Source organism: Sinocyclocheilus rhinocerous, unplaced genomic scaffold (assembly GCF_001515625.1).
Source record: "Sinocyclocheilus rhinocerous isolate Xijiao unplaced genomic scaffold, SAMN03320098_v1.1 scaffold2593, whole genome shotgun sequence".
Lineage (NCBI taxonomy): Eukaryota > Metazoa > Chordata > Actinopteri > Cypriniformes > Cyprinidae > Sinocyclocheilus > Sinocyclocheilus rhinocerous.
The window spans coordinates 160587-180273 of record NW_015664037.1 but is presented as its reverse complement, the minus strand read 5'-3'; the positions used below and the strand labels follow the sequence as shown (position 1 = coordinate 180273).

The 19687-nt window shown below is 38.8% G+C and overlaps 1 protein-coding gene across 7 annotated transcripts in view; it reads left to right on the top strand.

Annotated features, from left to right (window-relative positions):
* tex2 (testis expressed 2) overlaps positions 1 to 19687 on the top strand; it is a 52182-nt gene that overhangs the window by 17067 nt on the left and 15428 nt on the right. Inside the window, exons 1-2 of one of the 7 annotated variants that reach the window (XM_016540159.1) lie at positions 6089 to 6235; positions 14129 to 15704. In XM_016540159.1, the coding sequence (XP_016395645.1) occupies positions 14154 to 15704 (1551 nt within the window). In that variant the 5' untranslated portion in view covers positions 6089 to 6235; positions 14129 to 14153. The other 6 variants (XM_016540161.1, XM_016540157.1, XM_016540160.1 and 3 more) reach the window with 6 other exon arrangements.

The window sequence follows — 19687 nt, the reverse complement described above, 5'->3', positions numbered from 1 at the left end:
GCCAATCGCTAATCGGTAAAGTCAGCGCGTCACTGCAGCTGCCGTTAGAAGTCCCGGTTGCTATAGAAACAGTCAGCATTCTGAGACATGCGCTTAGGACTGCACATGCGCACTGGCTGATCTAGCCTGAATAATAAGTTTTTTCTAACGCTATTTGAGCAAAATAAACAACATTTATGACACAGTTGATATCAGATTTCTTTGGTAATTTCAAATATGAAATTTGATCGCAAGGTTAGTGAACAGTTTTGTAGAATTTGATGTTTCCCCATTCAAAGAGATAGGAGTTGCACTTGCATGCCCGAGAGGCATTTCAAAGATGGCTGCCGAGTGACATGACTTGTCTTAAAGGGACTTTGGCATTGCACGTTTCAAAATCAAAAGCGCAGGTGTTTTTATATGAATGCATCTTTGAAAAGAACCGACCGTTTTCAGAAAAACTCGATGTCATTTTCATTTCGTCTTTCCTGTAATCAGAGCCATTGAGATGTAGCATTTGTGAGCGCAATGCTTATTTGATTACAGCTGTTACCGGGAAACCATTATATCTGCTCTCTAAAAACGCCTCCTGCTGGCAGAGAATGAATTTGCATTTGCAAGTCTGAGGGAAACACTGCTGTCTTGTCAGCAAACATAAACAAAAAGCTTCAGAATTGTGTTGAGAAGCGCTTAAGTTTTGAGCTATGTATTATTACTATGAATTAGGCTACTACTACTACTATTACCATCAAACTCTCTTTTATGAGATGAAGGAGGGGAAAAAGAAAATAGGCTAAACATATCGACCAAAAAATCGGCATCATACGCCTCCTGCTGGCAGAGAATGAATTTGCATTTGCAAGTCTGAGGGAAACACTGCTGTCTTGTCAGCAAACATAAACAAAAAGCTTCAGAATTGTGTTGAGAAGCGCTTAAGTTTTGAGCTATGTATTATTACTATGAATTAGGCTACTACTACTACTATTACCATCAAACTCTCTTTTATGAGATGAAGGAGGGGAAAAAGAAAATAGGCTAAACATATCGACCAAAAAATCGGCATCATATATTGGCCATCGATCGCTAGAAAAACCCATATCGGTCGGCTGCTAATGCAGCCGTTTTAGGTAGGCGTGGTTGACTCTTAACTTTTATAAAGAATATCTCTTTGGATTTGAGACTAGTCTTTGCAACTTTACAGATCTTCTTTATGCACTTGTAACACTCCAAAGAGAAAGGAAAAATTGAAATCGCATCATATGACCCCTTTAAATGAATTGTTTTGCCACTTTTGCAATTGTTATTATTAATGTATTTTGAATGCAAAGGGCACTTTATTTTTCAAAAAAATAGTGTTGATTTGTTATGCATGTTATGTATGTTTATTAAAAACAAGTTTTGTAATAACCAATTGTTCCGGTCCGGACCTTTGACACTGATGAAAATTCATATTTGGACCTTTGAATGTAGACTTTGAGAACCCCTGTTCTAAAGAAATGTTTTGGGGAATAAAAATTTTTCTTCCCTTCGTTCTTAAGTTAAAAAATAAGAAGAAAATAGTACTAAGAGGAATTTTATTCTTACGTTTTATGAATCTGACCCCTGGTCTCTCCTTCGACGGTCAGACATGTGATTTACGGATTGATTGAGCTCGAGTTTCCATTATGAAGATTGCTTTCAAAATCCCTCACACTTTCATCCTGGGAAACACCAAGAGAAAAAAAGGTCTGTGAGCTTGTGATTAAAATCAGGGTGTTCCCTCTGTAGGGCTTAGAAACTTACTGGTAATAAGACCCCAGTCTATTTCTAGGATAACTGATATAATAATAATGATAGTGATAACATGATAATTACCTCAGTCACATGTCATCACCGTTCTAGCAAAAATGAATGCCCTTATATAGGTTCTGAACATCTACAGCTACTTGGTTTGAGTCTTTGAGGGTCTGGTCTTGACTATTCATTTAGTTCTAACTGGATAGCAGAAAATCAGATTTGGTCTATCCATCCATCCATTGTCCTGTGGTCCCGTCATGGGGATGCTAGAGCCTAAACCTGCATCTTTGCCAAAGTTAGCCAAAGTTGGTTAGGTCATTTTTCTCGGTAACACTTTAGTTTAGGGAAAAATTCTCACTATTAACAAGTTGTTATTAACATATTGGCTTTTTATTATTACTTATAAAGCACATATTCTGCATGACCATATTTTAGTTTCCTTAATCCTACCCTATACCTAAACTTAACAACTACCTTACTAACTATTAATAAGAAGCAAATAAGAGTTTATTGAGGCAAAAGTCACAGTTAATAGTTAATTAATGGTACAAATTGGTCCCCAAACTAAAGTGTGTCCTTTTTCTCATATTTGTGTGTTAAGTCAGTCTTGCTTTACATTATAGCTGTGTGTCCTGTTTCACATTTCCAAAGAGGCAATATTTCACCTGCTAAAACTGCTGTGTTCCCATAATGTTTGGATAACTGTTTACCCGTATTCACTCTCAGTTTTCCACACATAGTTTCATTCCATTTCATCCCTGGGTTTCTTCCTGTTAGTGTTGGCATGACAACGATCCACCTCATGGATGGCAGATGCGTGTCAGGAGCTGAATCTTTCTGTTCAGGAGAAATGGTGCACTCTTTATTACCTGCGATTGTTTCATCTCACTGCTTGTCTGATGGAGGACATGTTGTTCTCATTTCCTGAACAGGTGGCTTTGCGTGGGCTCACAGGAAATGAATGTGATAAGCAGGAAATATTGAAATCAGTAACCGTAATATTAGATGCCCAAACACCTGAGTGACATGGCAGACGAATGAGCTTTTTTGCTTATTATTATTCATTGTCATTTTACTTACTATTTTATTATAATATTTAAAAACTGTATATTGAATTATATGCTGTCTTTAAATGTGTTTGGATGTGATAATGTTATTTGCTCTTTTATGTGTTCCAATTACTCGATTAGCAATGATAATAATATGATTTTTCTGCTTACGTGCTTCTCCCCAAATGATGTCTGAAGATCATTTTGTCATTGTCATTGTGTAATATCGCGTTCATAATCGCAGATGAATCGCCTGCGATTATGAACGCGATATTGCGTAGCTTGTCAGTGAACAACGGCTCTGTGTAGTAAATGCCGCTCCATCTGAAAGCACGTGATGGAGATTTACTACTAATCACAGAACCGGCTATACAGATGAGATGTGCATGACAATCGCATGCGATTAATCGTGCAGCCCTATTATGCATCTTTCTTATCTCTAGAACTCTGTTTCTTCTGTTATGTGGCATCTTGCCGATTGTATATGCCGTTCACATATTGTATGAACAGTGTGTGTTCTGTATTAAGATGTATCTATTTTTGATCTGCTCTGTTTGGAGATTGAACGCTCCCTGCAGATCTCAGATATTTTCAGCCCATTCACAAGCACCTCCTGTGACCTGTGGGCTGAATATGGCCATCTCCCACTGTCCTGCATCCTGTTCTTCTCTCCGCAGTGTACAGACTACATTAGTGCTTCCTGACTGCTCCATAGACAGTCTCAGGAATCCCCTCACACACACACAGTAAAAGTGGGAAGCTCTACCGGGCCGGTGGGCTCCCATGAGGAGTCCCATTGTGCACTGCACGCGCCAGTAATTTCATTTATTATGGCATCGTGTCCTGACCAGACTGATAAGAATTTCACAGCAGAATCTTTACTAGTAGTGTTGAAATGGTATGATGTGACTGAAGCTTCTCTAGCCAATGAATTAAAGTCAGCTTTATCTACAATTTACTGTTTTTAGTACACTTTCCTGGTGTAATTGTGCAAAATTGTTTGCTGTTTGTCATACTTTCCTCTCCAGGCTCATAGTTAATAAAAAGTGAAATATATGTTTAGGCTCTTATGGATAATGTCAACTCCTCGCTTTTTCAGATCGATGAGCTTTGTAAAAATCGACGCGTTTCAGAAAGGCGGGGCATAGAAGAGAAACAATAATGTACAGTATGTGGAAAATAATGTGTTTTTTTAACCTTAAACCGCATAAACACATTTCATTACACCAAATACACAAAATAATGTTCTTTTTAGCAGCATCATATGACCCCTTTAAATTGAATGGCAATATGTTAAAGATTTCAACAATAACAGCAAATAATGATAGTTAAGAAATGAAATGTTACCAGTGTGATGCATGGAGAAGCTCTGGAGGATGAACTTGACCTTTAACCTCCAATTTCCAGTCAGAAATCCTTCTCACAAGTGGTTGGCAATTTGCTCTGCAAACTCACATTCAGCACCGACTCCATTCTAATATGCACTTACCACCATCCAGTCAAATCCTGATAAATAAAATCAAGTTCAGCCCTACATTATTTAATTGCTGAATATCTTGTTTCACATAGAAATGCATCACAGATGTTAAATGGATTGAGTTGAATGCTGTATATCATGTTGACTTTAAGTGCATGAATCTCAGATGTCTTGGGTGGAGTTGTTTTTTTTGTTTGTTTTTTTTTACAGTTCTGAACTTTAAAGACAAGATCCAATTATTATACTTATTTTACAGAATTAAGTTTATTTTGTGGCTTAAATAAATTACATGCTATTTAGAGACTGACACGTTTGGCTTGTCAAAAATATTACATTCAGCTGTCGCAAATTTGTTGACTTTTGAAAATCAAGTTCTTTTTTTACCCAGGAAAGGAGTAGGCCTAGTTTTGATGCACAAAGTTGTTTTAATTGTCTCTTATATAAAAAATATTTTATTAAAAGTCATGAAAATGCAGATCCTGTTGTAAATAATAGTGAAAAATCACTGTTCCACTTCCATTATAAATTTTGACTCATAGATAGATTTACCATATTCGTATCAGTCTTCATAAGTGTGAGCTGGGAGGCAACACTTCTGTTAGAGGACGAGGGGATCCCTTCTGAGCCAGTCTAAAGCACTTCTACACCAAATCTTAAGCCTTACACTAAGTCTTCAAGCCTTTGATCAAGCACATTCCAGCCTGTGTGTGTTCCTGTGCTCTATATATCACACATACACACACACACACATACACACACACTAAAACCTACCAGGCATCTTTCAGTCAGATGTTCTGCTCCATCATGTCAGTGTTTATAATGGTGAGTCTTTCTTGTGTCTGGCTGCACTGTTCTGATGTTTCCTGAGATTGGCACTGGACGTTCACATTAATTGAATGCGAGTGCTGAATCTATGCCAGTACTGCAAATCAGCACTGTAATGCTGAGATAGTCCTCTCTCTCTCTCGCTCTCTCTCTCTGTGTATGTGTAGCTCCCTCTCAGGGAATTGTCCACAAGACAAGATCTTTTTTCACATCATTCTTTCATTCATGTCAAGCAAATGAAAGAATCCTTCACTTAACACAGTTCTTTTAAAATGTGCTTTGCTATCTGTCAGTAAATTGTACTTTTAAATATGGAAAACTTTTTAAAAATGTAATACTAAAATGGATCCCGCTTTGATTTTGATTGACTGAGCGAAGTTCAAAGCCGTTGCAAAGGCAAACACACACCTTTGACCTCATTACATCAGTATTAAGGCAGCGCTGTCCATGTGTTGCTAGGCGAGAAACTAACCTGTAAGAAACCAAATGTAAGATTAATGCTGTAAAACTATTTTAATTATTTTCAATTAGTTTTAAAATCAGGTTACATAAAACAACTCAAAACTTCTTAAAATGAACAGCATATAGTTTACTGAAAAGACAAAAGCATTATCTGGCATTAATGCCAATTAAGAGAAAATCTAGCATCTTGCGCCATAAGTGGCATGTTTTAAATTATTATTTATTTTTTTTACTGATTAAGAAAATGTTTTTTGCTGTGTGTATATATAGCACATACCTAAAGCCATACACATTGTAGTGCACAGTATAAATTATGTTATTCATAATATTACATACAAAATGGTTAAAACGAATAAAGACTCTTTATACTGTTACACACACGACTTGGGCTTAAAGGCCAAAGTACAAGTTTGTCCTTGTTTGCTCCGTCTTGCGAACAGTGCATGTGACATACTTTTCGTCATAAGCACAGTCAGCTGACCACATGGACTTTGAGTGTTTTGAGTGCTCAGAAGGTCTACTAGGTAGTGTGCACAACGAACACGTCCATTGAAGCTCACAGTCAATGGAGTATACAGTACTTTGAACGGCTTGCATACTCTACTGTGCGCTAGACGGAGCGGAGTGAGAAATGAAGTATAACCAGGCCTTAAATTCTCAATTTTAAGTAAGTTTCATTAATTGCACTAGTGTCATTTCCTCATGTACCCACAGCTACACATTAACTACACAACAGCTCTGACAAACTAAGTGCAAATCATGTGATTTCTTTTTTTTTTTCCCAATTCAAATAATTTTACTACTACAATATTTAGTAGAATGTATTCTGTAGTAATCAGTGTGTGATTTCACTGACATTCTGTTCTTTTATTGCCCACCCTATGTACATGTTAAAATAATCAGAATTCCTTTACAAATAGGGTAAACGTACCTATTAAGCTCACCAAAATCTACAAAAAGATTTTTCAGTACAAAAACTTATGTTAAAATAAAAGATTAATCTCTCACACAAAAATATTAAATTTTATTTTAAATGACAAAAGCATTTCAATTAAGATATACATCATTAAATGCAAAAAGTCCGGCTGTGCTTAATGGGTAAGCCTACAGTATGTTAGTAAGATATTATTCATGAACTATGTAGGGGATATTTTGACCCGCTAAATGTTCACCCTGTTATTGTCTAATCCATCGCCTCAGTGATCCTAATGTGGTGCAATTTTGGTTCAAAATTTTTACTTTGTAATTTGTTGAAATTAGTTGTCAGTTGTTAAAAAGCAGTGTTTTTTATACAGTATACTATTAGGGGCGTAATCGGTACGGGTCTTTCGGTACAGCATTGTTTTAACCGCTGCACGAGTGGAACTTCATTGGAAAATTCCAGTTTTATATATTGTTACTTTTGATAAGAAACAGTCTCATCTTTCAAATTATGTCCATTTTTTTCAGGAAATTCAAACAATAAATGGCATTTTGGCGCTCTTTGATGTGGTGTGACAAATCGCCGCATAAACACCTCCATTTAAACGCCACAGCAGAACCCGAGTGAGCGTGATCATCCCTTCCTCTTTACTACTAGTTTTAACACGAAATAAACAAGAATGAACATCTGATGCCTCATGTAATCGCTCAATCTGTGTTTTAAGACAAAAAACAAAATGTCACGTAGCATTACATTTACCTCAGGCAAGTCATCAGTGTCCACAGCTCGAGGAATTAAGTCTAGACAAGAGCATTTCGTTGAAAAATTAGACAATATACTCATTATATTTTACTTTACCTGTTAGTGATGTCTTAATTATTTAATGTATGCTTCAATAAATCTGTTATGAAACAAGTTATGACAGTCACATGTGTAAATTAGTATATTTCAACAACAAATAGAAATTTCATAATTTAGAAGTTAATTTAAAAAACTGCATTATGTGCAATTTAAATTTTTTTAAGTGTTGATTATTATATTTAAAAATAAATAGTAATTTAATTTAACTTTGGGCTCTGTTGTTAATTGTAACCTTATAGTAATGTAAAAGGGCAAAAATGCATTACATTACTGGGGTTATATTAATGTATCACTGAAGGGTACTGTCTTGAGAAGTTTCGATGGCAATGGCATTATTTTCTTCTCCGTATAAAGCGCAACTCTGCTTTGTTTACAGTGGTAAACAAGGAAACGCTATAGTGTTCATAAGCAGTGTTGCCAAGTCCGCGGAAATGGGATACTTTAACACTGTTGCCGCGGGTTGTTGTTCATGTCCGCGGGTTGAAGTGACCCCAATAACGTGATATTTAGTCCCTGGAATGTGAATTTTACTGGAAGATCCCCGCCGAAAAACGTGTATTTTACCCCCGGAATGCAATTTTTACAGGGGAACCCCCCTCGAAATGCGATTGGACTAGTTTTATTGCGAAAACCTGGCAACCCTGTTCATAGGCGCCACCTGCTGTCAGAGAGTGCGTCTCATTCAGACCTGCTGTTTTTGTTTCGTGCAGATGTTTCATGTAGCAAATAAATAAATAGCACACTAAAGTCAGACCATTCTGTTTTTGTTTTAAATCCTGAAATTAATCTAAATCAAATCATAAACAACTGCCCGTGCAGATCGTGATTAAAATGCAGTGGTTGCCTCTAATTTCAAATGGCTAGATACTTTTGTTTAAAGCCAATTTGTTTGTTATAAAGCAAATAGCCAATAAATAAATATGCTTAAAAATCTGTATCAATATCAGAATCCAATTTGCTAGTTAAAAAAAAAAAGAAAGAAAGAAAAGAAAATCTGAATTCTGAATCAGCTATGATCGGCGCATCACTAATTACAATACTAAGTAAAAGGCCTCAAATTTAAAGTACAATCTGGGATGTCTTTTTCTATCAATTCTTAGGTAGATCTATCTTGTCTTTCATAAAGGCCGAGGTCAGGGATCAAAGAAAGAAAGAAAAGAAAATCTGAATTCTGAATCAGCTATGATCGGCGCATCACTAATTACAATACTAAGTAAAAGGCCTCAAATTTGAAGTACAATCTGGGATGTCTTTTTCTATCAATTCTTCAATAGGTAGATCTTGTCTTTCATAAAGGCAGAGGTCAGGGATCTTCGGCCTAAAAAGGTTGGTGACCACTGGTTTAGAGCATAAGCTAATTTTTTTATTTATTTAAAGAAAGAGCAATTTGTTCAGTAAATCACTGTTTAAAAAAAAAGCAATTTTATGTTTCGTTTTTTCCCCCTGCTGTACTGAAACCATACCGAACCGTGATGTCAAAACCGAGGTACGTCATGTTTGTGTGATGTTACACCCATATATACTATATATATATAATTTTTTTTTCTCTCTCCAGTGTTATAAGTGCACATGAGTAGAATGTTTTTGAAAGACACACTCAACACTCATTCACTTTGGCTTTGCTTTCCCTTTTACAAACTCTCCATTGCTTTTATTGTATTTTCACATAGACATTTTGCAGTCAGTTGACTTTAGAAATGTCTAAGAAAATATAATAAAAGGAATAGAGAGATTGTAAAAGGGAAAGCAGAGCCAAAGCCAGACTACCATATCAAGACAGGAGTTATGTGTATGTGTAGATCCTTACACCACAACCCACTAAACTTAAGTCAAACCCTACTCTTTAGACCCAATTTATCAACTGAGGTATGTATAATTTGATATCAACAACTGGCATCAATATTTCTAAGGATGTTTTTGTTGTAAATTAATTAATGGATGAGCGTTGAGTGTCTTTCAAAAACATTCTGTGCACTTCGAACAGTGAAATGTGACTTTACATAAACAAGCAATTTTGTTAAATACCATATTTTTGATTATATATCACTAATATTTTATTAAATAGGGATGTCTTTTGATTTATTCAAAGCAAGGCCAAAAGGCACCAAATTGTTGGAAGGACATGTAAAGAGCCTACATGGAGTTCATTTGAAATCATAAAAATTATAGCGCTGCTTCTGGCTGTGTGCCCTAGTTGAGCACTCTGTCTCTCAGTTGAGGAAATACATTTGATGTGATGTCTCATCTCTTTGCTGTCGTTGTTTTAGTGCTTTACCCTTGACTGCTTTGATCAGCTTTAAATTCAGCATTCTCTTTTGCTCCCTTTCTTTTCCTTGTTGTGAGAAACTTCAAACAGCTTTCGTCAGTCATTCCCTTCAAAGACTGCCTTTATTATATATTCTTAAGGCAGTTTTAGTCAGCTCAGAGAGATCATTGCTATATGTAGAAACAGGTCAAATTGCCAAATGTAATCAGTGGAAATATGGGATGATTAATTACTGAGGTTCTTAGATGTTGGGAGATAGACTAAATAATTCTGAAGCATTTCTTGTGTGTGGCCAGCCATGACAGCAGGACATGTTTTGGTTTAGAAGCTGTGTTAGTTTTCTTTAATAATCATTAAGCTCTCCTCCCTGTGGACCGGAGACCAGCTGTCCTTTGGGAAAACTGTTAACAGCAATTTGCCTGCTACTGTTGACTTAACAATAATCTTTTTCCGTCATGTAGAGAGTAGAAAAGCAGAGTTTGTCTGATGCATGAATCATATGAAATGAATGAAAAAATAAAGAGCGGGATGTGCACAATGCTAAAAAAAGTTAATACGCAATACCCTGTGGGAAAAAAAAGAACTCAAAGTGGTGCACAAAGACTAGAAACTGTCATTACCAGTATAAAAGGATGAACATACCACACACAGTACCTAAAACAGAAAACTTTTAAAGGGGTCATATCTTCGAATCCGCCGGCCGCGCCGTTCTCAAGCCCGCCCGCCTCCGCTCACTCAAGCCCTCCACTCACTCTAGGCCGCCGGCCTCCACTCACTGGTCATTTCTCCGATCACAAATGCAGACATGGTGTTATGTTTATGCGGCGCGATGCAACACGTAAAAAGACAGTATGAGTCATTATAATTCGTAATTATGTCGATGAGCTTTGTAAAAATCGACGCGTTTCAGAAAGGCGGAGCTTAGAGGAGAAACAATAATGTACAGTATGTGGAAAATAATGTGTTTTTTTAACCTTAAACCGCATAAACACATTTCATTACACCAAATACACAAAACATCATATGACATCATATGACCCCTTTAATATAATATTCTCTCTGCACTTCAGGCTTCCACACACACACTTTTTTATGTCAAGGGGGAGGGCGTGACCTCAAAATTAAAGAATAATGTAGACATAATGTCAGCAGGGCACTTTATTAGAGGGACAATTCACCCAAAAATGAAAATTCATCCTTATTTACTCACCCTCAAGTTGTTACAAACCTTTATGAGGCCCTGTTTTCACTTTGTTTCAGAAACAATCTCCGTCCACACTACACAACCGAAAACGCATGTCACATGACCATTCACGCAGGTACAGCAATGAGAATTATGTTATTGTTTATACAGTCAAGGATACACAGAGCGAATTTGGGCAGCCACGCCATCATTTTCAAAAGTCTCCGTTTTGGTCTGTTTATACTGAAATGCAACCCCGGAGTTTTCAAACTAAAACGTGGTCTGCAGCGTTTTTGAAAGTCTCCGTTTTCGAGGGTCAAAAACGTCAGAGTAATGTAAACGACAGGCGTTACTGTAGCAAAAGTAATGCATTTTAAAACAAAAACGCACTAGTGTAAACGTTTCTTTCTTCAGTTGAACACAGAAGCTCTGTTTGGTGAAGCGGTCATAGCCGTGCTTTATTATAAAATCAGCTTTAAGAACCAGAACTATCCATTTTATAAATGCATTTTTTATACAGTCACATAAGAATGTAAAAAATAAATTAATAAATAAACTTGCAAAAATTCCAGATCTAACTATCAACATGTTTAGAGTGTTTTCCCTCTTAAATGTATTTATATGGTTAGGCATTCAAACATAAATATAAACAGTTTTATTAACTGTACTAAAATACCTAAATACTTTATTATCTTTATGTAATAAGTTTTATCTTTATTCCTGATATCTTTATTATTTATCTGTATAGTATCTTTATTTTGTTAAATTCCTTTATCTTTAAAATAACAAAAATACATGAAATACACAATTTTTTTATAATTTATTTTTCATTATCATCATGTTTCCACATCCTTCCAAAGCAAACTTTAAATCTTTCCAAAACATGTTTGACATAAAAACAAGAATTGGATTGAAGTTTGACAATATCTCACATTGTTTCGCCAAAGCACTATACTTCTGGTGGAATAGTAATATTCTTGGGCCTATCTGTAACACAAAATAAAAAGAAAATGTCTTTTGGATTCATGAAAGAATGGTGGCAGCGACAGTGCATTGCACTGACTATAGATGAGCAATGCTATAAAACTGTTGACCTGCCAATTATAAACATTAGACCTAAAATGTTAACATAATAAACCAATTATTTACCATTCCACTCAAAAAAGTAATATTTTCTGTATATATTTTAAACATAAATCGAATATAAGTTGTTCATTTGTGCTACTAAAAGGAACAATGTACATATGACTGTTTAGTTGATGGTTTGAATTCCTTAATAAACAGAAATAAACAATCCTTACAACAATCATTTATTTTGTTCTGGCTTTAGAATTACTAGTAATTTTGGTTACTTACTTACATGTTGTGCTGGAATTATGGTAGTATCCATATTTCACAACTAAGAACTGTTTTTGGTCTAACAAGGAAGTTTGGATTTCTGAAACTTACAGTATTATTGCACAATGTGCACAATGACTCTTATGTGTCAAAAGAGCAAGGAAAATTTTATTTCTCAATTCATGACCACTTCAAGTGGTTTCAGATGTGTGCTGTAACGTTTGGTTTGGTTAAGTTTTGTTCTTGTTTTGATTCATGTCTTTTATTATGTCATGTCTTTTAGTTTGAAGCTTATTCATGTTCACAGTCCAGTCTTGTTCATGGTTTCCTGTCCCTCAAGTTTCCCTTTCCTTTCTTGATTGTGCTCAGGTGTTCCTTGTTTGTGTCATTAGTTCTATTGTGTGTGAATAGCCTACATGTTTCCTTTTGTCTGGTGTCTGGATTTGGCTTTTATGTAACCTTCTTCTTTGGTGAGTGTCTTGTTTTTGGATTTGTCAAGTTTAGTTTGTGTCTAGACTTTGGTGTATTGTTTTTTGTTTATCTTTTAAAAATAAAATAAAATAAAGCACTTGAATTCTCAACTTTGACTCACCACAAAGTGGATTGTGCACAAACTGGTTACCCTGGTATTGTTGCAGGTAATCTAGCTTGACTTGTGTAGGAATGATGGGTGGCCAGCTGAAACCAGCACAAATGTGTGAAAAATTTCCTTGTATTGGTTACCAGTAATGGTTTTAAGTGGTCTTTTAAATGGGTAGTCCACCTAAAAATATATTCTGTCATCATTTACTTACATCCCAGATGTATATGACTTCCTTTCTTCAGAGGAGCACAAAGATGTTTAGAAAATAATTTATTTTTTATTTCGAATGAATGGGTTCCCAAATACTGATGCTCCGAAAAGCACAGACTTTGTTTATTATGTAAACCATATAATGCCAGTCAATGAATTTATGTATTTTGAAGCAAAACAAGAATTGTCATTTTTGGGTAAACTATCCCTTTATGTTTGTTACCAGCAGCAGTGTTTCCCACAGTATATGGTCGGCCCTCAGACCCTTCAGGGGGGAAATTTCGTACACTTTAAATTCATCAATCTGGTTTACTTTAAGAAATCAAGAGCTCCATCCCCTTTTCAGTAACCATTTTGAACAGGGTTTTTAAAAAAATCTTTGCATTTACTTGTACCTGGACTTTAAATAGGACTCGAACCTCTCTTTAACTGATAGTCCACATTACATTCACACTGTTATTTTCAGGAAGAAAATCAAGACTGAAATGTGTTCAATTTATTTGTTTATTAACATTGCTGTAAATGTGCCAGAATAAGCCAAAAATACTTTTTCATTTGTAGACCCTTGACAATGTAAAAAAAAGTCACCCTTTTTAACCCGAGCATTAAATCCTGTAGACCTGTAAGTTTCTGTGGCAACAGTCAACAGTCTTTTCTCATTGTGAAATGCTGTAAACCTCTGTTCACAAAAATGTTAGAAACTATGCAAATATGAAAGTAAAGTGAATGGTACACGTTGCATTTCCAGATGCAGGCTGAACTCCCAGTACATGTAGAGATGAATGTTTCCAGTATTAACTGAGGCACTAAGAACACTGCATCATGAGCTGCACGTGTGTAAATAAAAACGTTGCTTAGCTTCACTCAGAAACGTGTTTAGCGCAACAAACTGTATACTTCTAAAATTAAATAGCAGCCTTTTGTGTTTTGATAATTGCACTAAGCCATATCACAATTTTAATTCCATTGACAGGTGCTTGCCAAAGTAATGGCAGCAAACACAATGTTAGAGTTCTTTTATGTTATTATGAGAATTGTTTTCGGTTCATTGTGAAATTCAGGCGGGCCACCACAGTCTAGGAAACTAATGGGAAACACTGACCTGAACTAACTTGTTTTTTTTTTTCAGTTTGGGGATGATGAACTGATATGACGAGTGTGTATTATATGTAACCTTTCTCTTCTCTGCACCCACAGGCTCTGAGCTCTTTTGAGTGGTGCCATGACCAGTCAGGGTGGTGACCATGCAGACACACCAAGCCCCTCTTCTTCATTCTCTTCCTCCTCCTCCTCTCGGTCCTCAGCAGCCCGTAAACTGCAGGTGCAGCGCTCGCTCTCCCGGGATACCATCACCATACACTTTTCTGCCAAGGGAAATGAGGAAGAGGAGGAGGAAGAGGAGCTCTACAGGCTAGCTCTTTCCCCTTCTGGCCTTGAACCTGAAGATCAGACCATAGTTACAGCTCAGGAGGCCAGCGAGGAGCTTCTCTCTGAAGGACTGGAAGCGAACATGGTCACAGGACTGTCAACCCAGACCCACAGTTCTGCCCTGGCTGTACAGCACCCCTCCATCAGCTTGGGTTGCACGTCCACTTCTAGTCTAGCTAGCTTCTCATGGCCCTCTGAACAGAGGTCGACTGCCCTGGTAGCTTCCACCCATTCAGCTTCCTCCAGCTCATCCCCAGCCAAGGTCTCTGGCCTTCCCTCAAAGCCCTTCCTCAGCCTAGTCAAGCCCCTTTCCACTGAAGTGGAATCTCGTGAGGTCGCTCGCCAGCCGATAAGGCACCGGCCTTTGATGAAGACACTGGTTAAGTCTCTGTCTACAGACACGGCTCGATCCGAGCTAGAGGCTTCATCGACTCATCGGTCCCTAGATTCCCGGCTCAATCTGCACCTCTTCAAACCTTTCACACAGACTCGCGCTCCTGCCGCCAGTGGAGACTCCAAGACTGCTCCCTCATCCCCCCTCACCTCACCCGATAGCCGCTCCTTCTTCAAAGTTCAGGAGATGGAGGCACGTATTGAAGACACAAAGCGCCGTCTGTCAGAGGTCATGTATGAGCCCCTTCAGCTGCTCAGCAAAATCATCGGCGAGGAACCTGGTGGCGTCAGTGCAAACACTTCCACGTCCACAACTGCAGGAGTCTCTTACTGGTCCAGAAACCTTTCCTCTAGCGCCTCTGAACTCTCCAACCTGTCTGCCCTCAATGGCCACTCAGAAAGCAACAATAACTACTGCATCAAGGAAGAGGAAGACCTGGAGGGCGAAAGTCCTCTTGAGGGGCCAACTGTTGAGCTGCCTTTGCACAAGTCACCTTCTCTGGGCTTGGACAGGTGTTTTATGTCGACGCTTGCTCGTCAAGAAGACGAAGAGTTTTGCGAGCTCTACACCGAAGACTTTGAGCTCTGTACTGACACAGAGTTAGATGGAGAAGAGCCTCGTTCATCCCAGGTCCGACGAGGGAGCACAGGGGGGTGCAGCGAGGAACCAACTGAAGGAGGGGAAGAGGAGGAGGAAGAAGATGAGCCTCCAGGAGTACCCCACAACGCACTGATTCTTCTTATATCTATAGTTTACGGTTGCTTTGTGTTGCCACTTCCTACATATGTGTGTTGGGTGTTGATTGGAGTGGTGGCCGGATTCATGCTAGCAATTCTGGTGGTGTGGTTGTCAGCAAGAGGCAGATCTTCATGTGGCCGTCATGGCAGCTGGAGCAGAAGAGAGAAATGGAACAGGGTTCCTCTGGAAATCAAAGAACCAACCATTTACAAGGTGGGTTCCACGCTTCTGTCAAAGGCGATTCTTGTGCAGTGGTTAGGGTGTAGTTTTGAAGAACTAGAAGTTATACAAAATATTTTTATTTATTCGCTATGCATTTCACTATGCTTTTTTTGGAGATAATTGATCATACCAGTTATATAGATGCCTTGTTTGGAAAATATGTCCTCATTGCCTCAGTTCTGCAAATGCTAAATTACCTAAAACAACAAATGCTTAGGCCTAATAATAGCAATGAAAAGTAAAAGAGTTTTAAGTCTATTTTCATAGTATGCCCTAGTACTCACAAATTGTCCACAATTGCAAATCATCTTTTTCAGAAAGTGCATACTCTTGCTTTTTAAATTGACACAAAATTACTCACCATTCCAGATTTGACTCAGGTTTTATGACAGATCATGTTTTAGCAATAGGGACCTTCAGTAGGCTCTTATGACGACTGCTTTTTGATGATAACAACCAACATGTCTGGCTAATAAAATGTATTTATTGTTGTTGCTTTCCCTTTTATGTTGAAATATAAAAATAAAAAAATTGCATTGACATGTTCAGCAATTGACCGTTTGCAAAGACCCACTGTCCTTAGTTACTGTTGCTATCCCCGACAAACATTGCCGCTCTCACACTACAATCATGTTCTCACGCAGTGTGAAAAATACTTTGCAGACCAAAGAGAAAACAGACAACACATCGACAGACAAGACAGAGCAGGTTACTTCTGGTATGAAACAAGGTCTCAGGACTCGCAGCTTTCAAATTTAGTAATTTTTAAAGAAATTCAAACCGTAAATTCCGTTTTGTGGCTCTTTAATGTGTCGTGACCGATCACTGTATTGCCTCAGTTCAGATACATGAACCGATCGTCTTTTCATATTTACGTAAAGCATGAAATGAACATGAATAAACATCAGAAAGTGTTTTATTTCAACTGCGGAACACATCATTTTTCAAGTGTAAGTCCACCGAAGTTAATCTACTCTCCTGTCTGATTTGCGGTTGAGGCGCGCATTAACATATTTTCCGAGCCAACAATATAACGTGAAACCTATGAAAATGGTTTAAAAAAAGCACATGGCGCCATAGTTTCATCACTTTAGAGTGTCACAGTGACTGTCTTTTTGCAGTAAAGGACCTGTCATAGTTTAATGAGTGGGAAGATGACATTAACGCGAGATTAGCTGCATTGAATGAATGAATGGATGATGCATTTATATAGCGCTTTTATTGTGTATTGTTGTACAATTTTTCGAAGGACATCCTGGGATTTTTAATGCCCACAGAGAGTCAGGACCTCGGTTTAACGTCTCATCCGAAAGACTGTGCTTCTTTTGTCAGTATAGTGTCCCCGTCACTACACTGGGGCATTAGAACCCACACAGACCACGGGGTGAGCACCCCCTGCTGGCCTCACTAACACCTCTTCCAACAGCAACCTAGTTTTCCCAGGAGGTCTCCCATCCAGGTACTGACCAGGCTCAACCCTACTTAGCTTCAGTGGGCAACCAGTCTTGGGCTGCAGGGTGATATGGCTGTGGCTCAAAACAGATGAGCGCTCGTTCATGGGCATGAGAAGTTCATGGGATTTTGTCCACAGAATGATAAGAGCACACGTTTTAACATATTATTTAATTATTTCACACTATACACAATACACACACAGTATTTTAACTTAAGCGCTGCAAGCCATCCATACAGCGCCGGACATGACAGATTTTCTGGTACAGATTTTTTTTTTTCTCATCAAGAAAAACCGAAACCGTTCACCCGAAACCGACACCAAACGATGTAGTATACATGCCAGACCAGCATGTGGCGCTGTAATTCTGCCACAGAGATACACTAAAAACGGAGAAGACTTGGACTATGCGCATAAACCTTGCGCGCGGTATACAAACGAACATGGAACAATACATTTATTAATTTGTGTTAATGTTAGTTAATAAAGACAATCGTTCAGTGTTTGTTCATGTTTTTGTTGCCGTTACGTGACGTAGCGGTGTCTGACTAGGGGCAAGACGTGGGCTGATGACGTCATCGTTTCACAAAATATCAGGATTGGCTGTACACACGAAAACGCAAGGGCGTCGTTTTCAGATTTATCCACTCCGGGACCCGGTTTCAAAAAATATTGGTTTCATTCTCCCAAAATGCCAGATCCGTGTGGACGAAACGCCTATACGATACAAAATGTATGCGTATACAGCTAAACGCGTCTCCGTGTGGACGGAGCCTAAAATTTGTAGTTATATGCTGTAAGGTAATATCACACTATGATAAATGATAATGATTAATCATTTTAAAAGCAACTACTAAAAATTTCCCATTTCAAAATTATATTAATGAAGATTGTTGTACTTTTTTCAAAAAACAATTAACTAATTTTTATGCCCGCGACGGCTCCTCCGCGTTCGGGCAGCCGGCAGGAGTCCCCCGTTCCCTGCTCCTCCCCATCATGGCGGATGGCAGCAGGCTCCGGCCTCAGGCGAACGGCGGCGACTCCTCCGCTCCCTCACGGACGGCAGCCGTCCCTCCACAGCCCAGGCGGCCAGCAGCGAGTTCGTCCGCCCCGCCCCCGGCAACTCACTCCAGCCCACCGCCTCGAGCCTCCATGGCGGCAGACTGCTCCGCCATGCTCGATGGCACCGCGGACTCACCACAGCGGCGAGGGATCTCTGGCAGCGTGCCCCTCCTTCCTCCCGGGTTTCGGCACCAGTGTAGCAAAGTTTTCAGTTCGGGAAGAAGGACGAGGAAGTCAGGGGTGGCGAGTAGACCTTTTATTGGTCGTCACAAACAACATATAACAACGTGAGCGCTTCTTGGGTTTCGCAGTCAGGTGTCGCACACTCTGCTGTCTCTCTCCCCCTCTCCCAGGTCGGTGGCCGCTTATCTCTCGTCTCCCCGTCAATCACTGGAATTGCAAACAGGTGTTAATCATTATTCACTTGACCTCCTTATCACCGCTCGTCTCCAAACTCGCTCTCCCGCTGCAGCCTTTCGCCTTCCCCCGCCCCCCTCGCCACACACTTTCTCCAATATTTTTGAAATACGAGGCAGCTTTGAAATTGGCCAGTAATTTGTGAAATCCAAAGGATCCAAAGCAGACTTCTTGAGAAGATGCTGAACAGCTGCTTGCTTAAGACGTGATGGAAAAATACCTGTAGAAAGACTACAGTTCACAATTGATGCAATACTGGGTCCAATAAAATCAGCTGTCTTACCAAGCAAATGTGAGGGCAAAACATCACAACTGGATGCTGAATGTTTCAATCTAGCAATCGAGTTTGTGTGTTTCCTCACACAAACTTATCAAATATCTCGAGAAGAAGAATATAGCACACATATATTCATGCAAACCACTTTTATTATATTTTTCTGGTGCGTTTTGTCATTTTAGGAGCTGTTACAGCCCCAGTTTCCACTGGAAAAGAGCAGCTTGGACACTCTGCAAAGTATCTTCTTTTCTGCTCCACAGACAAAAGAAGGTAATACGGGTTTGAAACGACATGAGGGTGAGTAATTAATGACAGAATTTTCATTTTTGGGTGAACTATCCCTTTAATCTCACTAAATAATTTCCCCTTTCTCAAATCGAGCTGATCTCAGATGCCTGTCTGTGTGATGTCCCCCGAACAGGCCCCTCCCACAATAGTTTGATTGACAGTAGCGTTTCAGCACAGACTGGACTGGTGTCTTACCTTAGACCCGCCCTGAGTGAGCTGTCATCAGTCCGCCATTGTTTCGACGCCAGAGTAGATGTAGACAAGAATGGCTCCTAAGCGATTGAGATGTTCTGTTATTGGATGTAATAATGAACATAGCAGTCATCATTTACTCCCGACATCTGAGCCGCTGAAGACGCAGTGGTTTACGTTTGTTTCTTAAGGGAATGCGCCCCCGATCTACATAAATGCGTCTATGTTCACGCGAAAAATTCGTGATCCAGCTTCACCTACAGAAGAAGTGAGTATAAGGTTTTT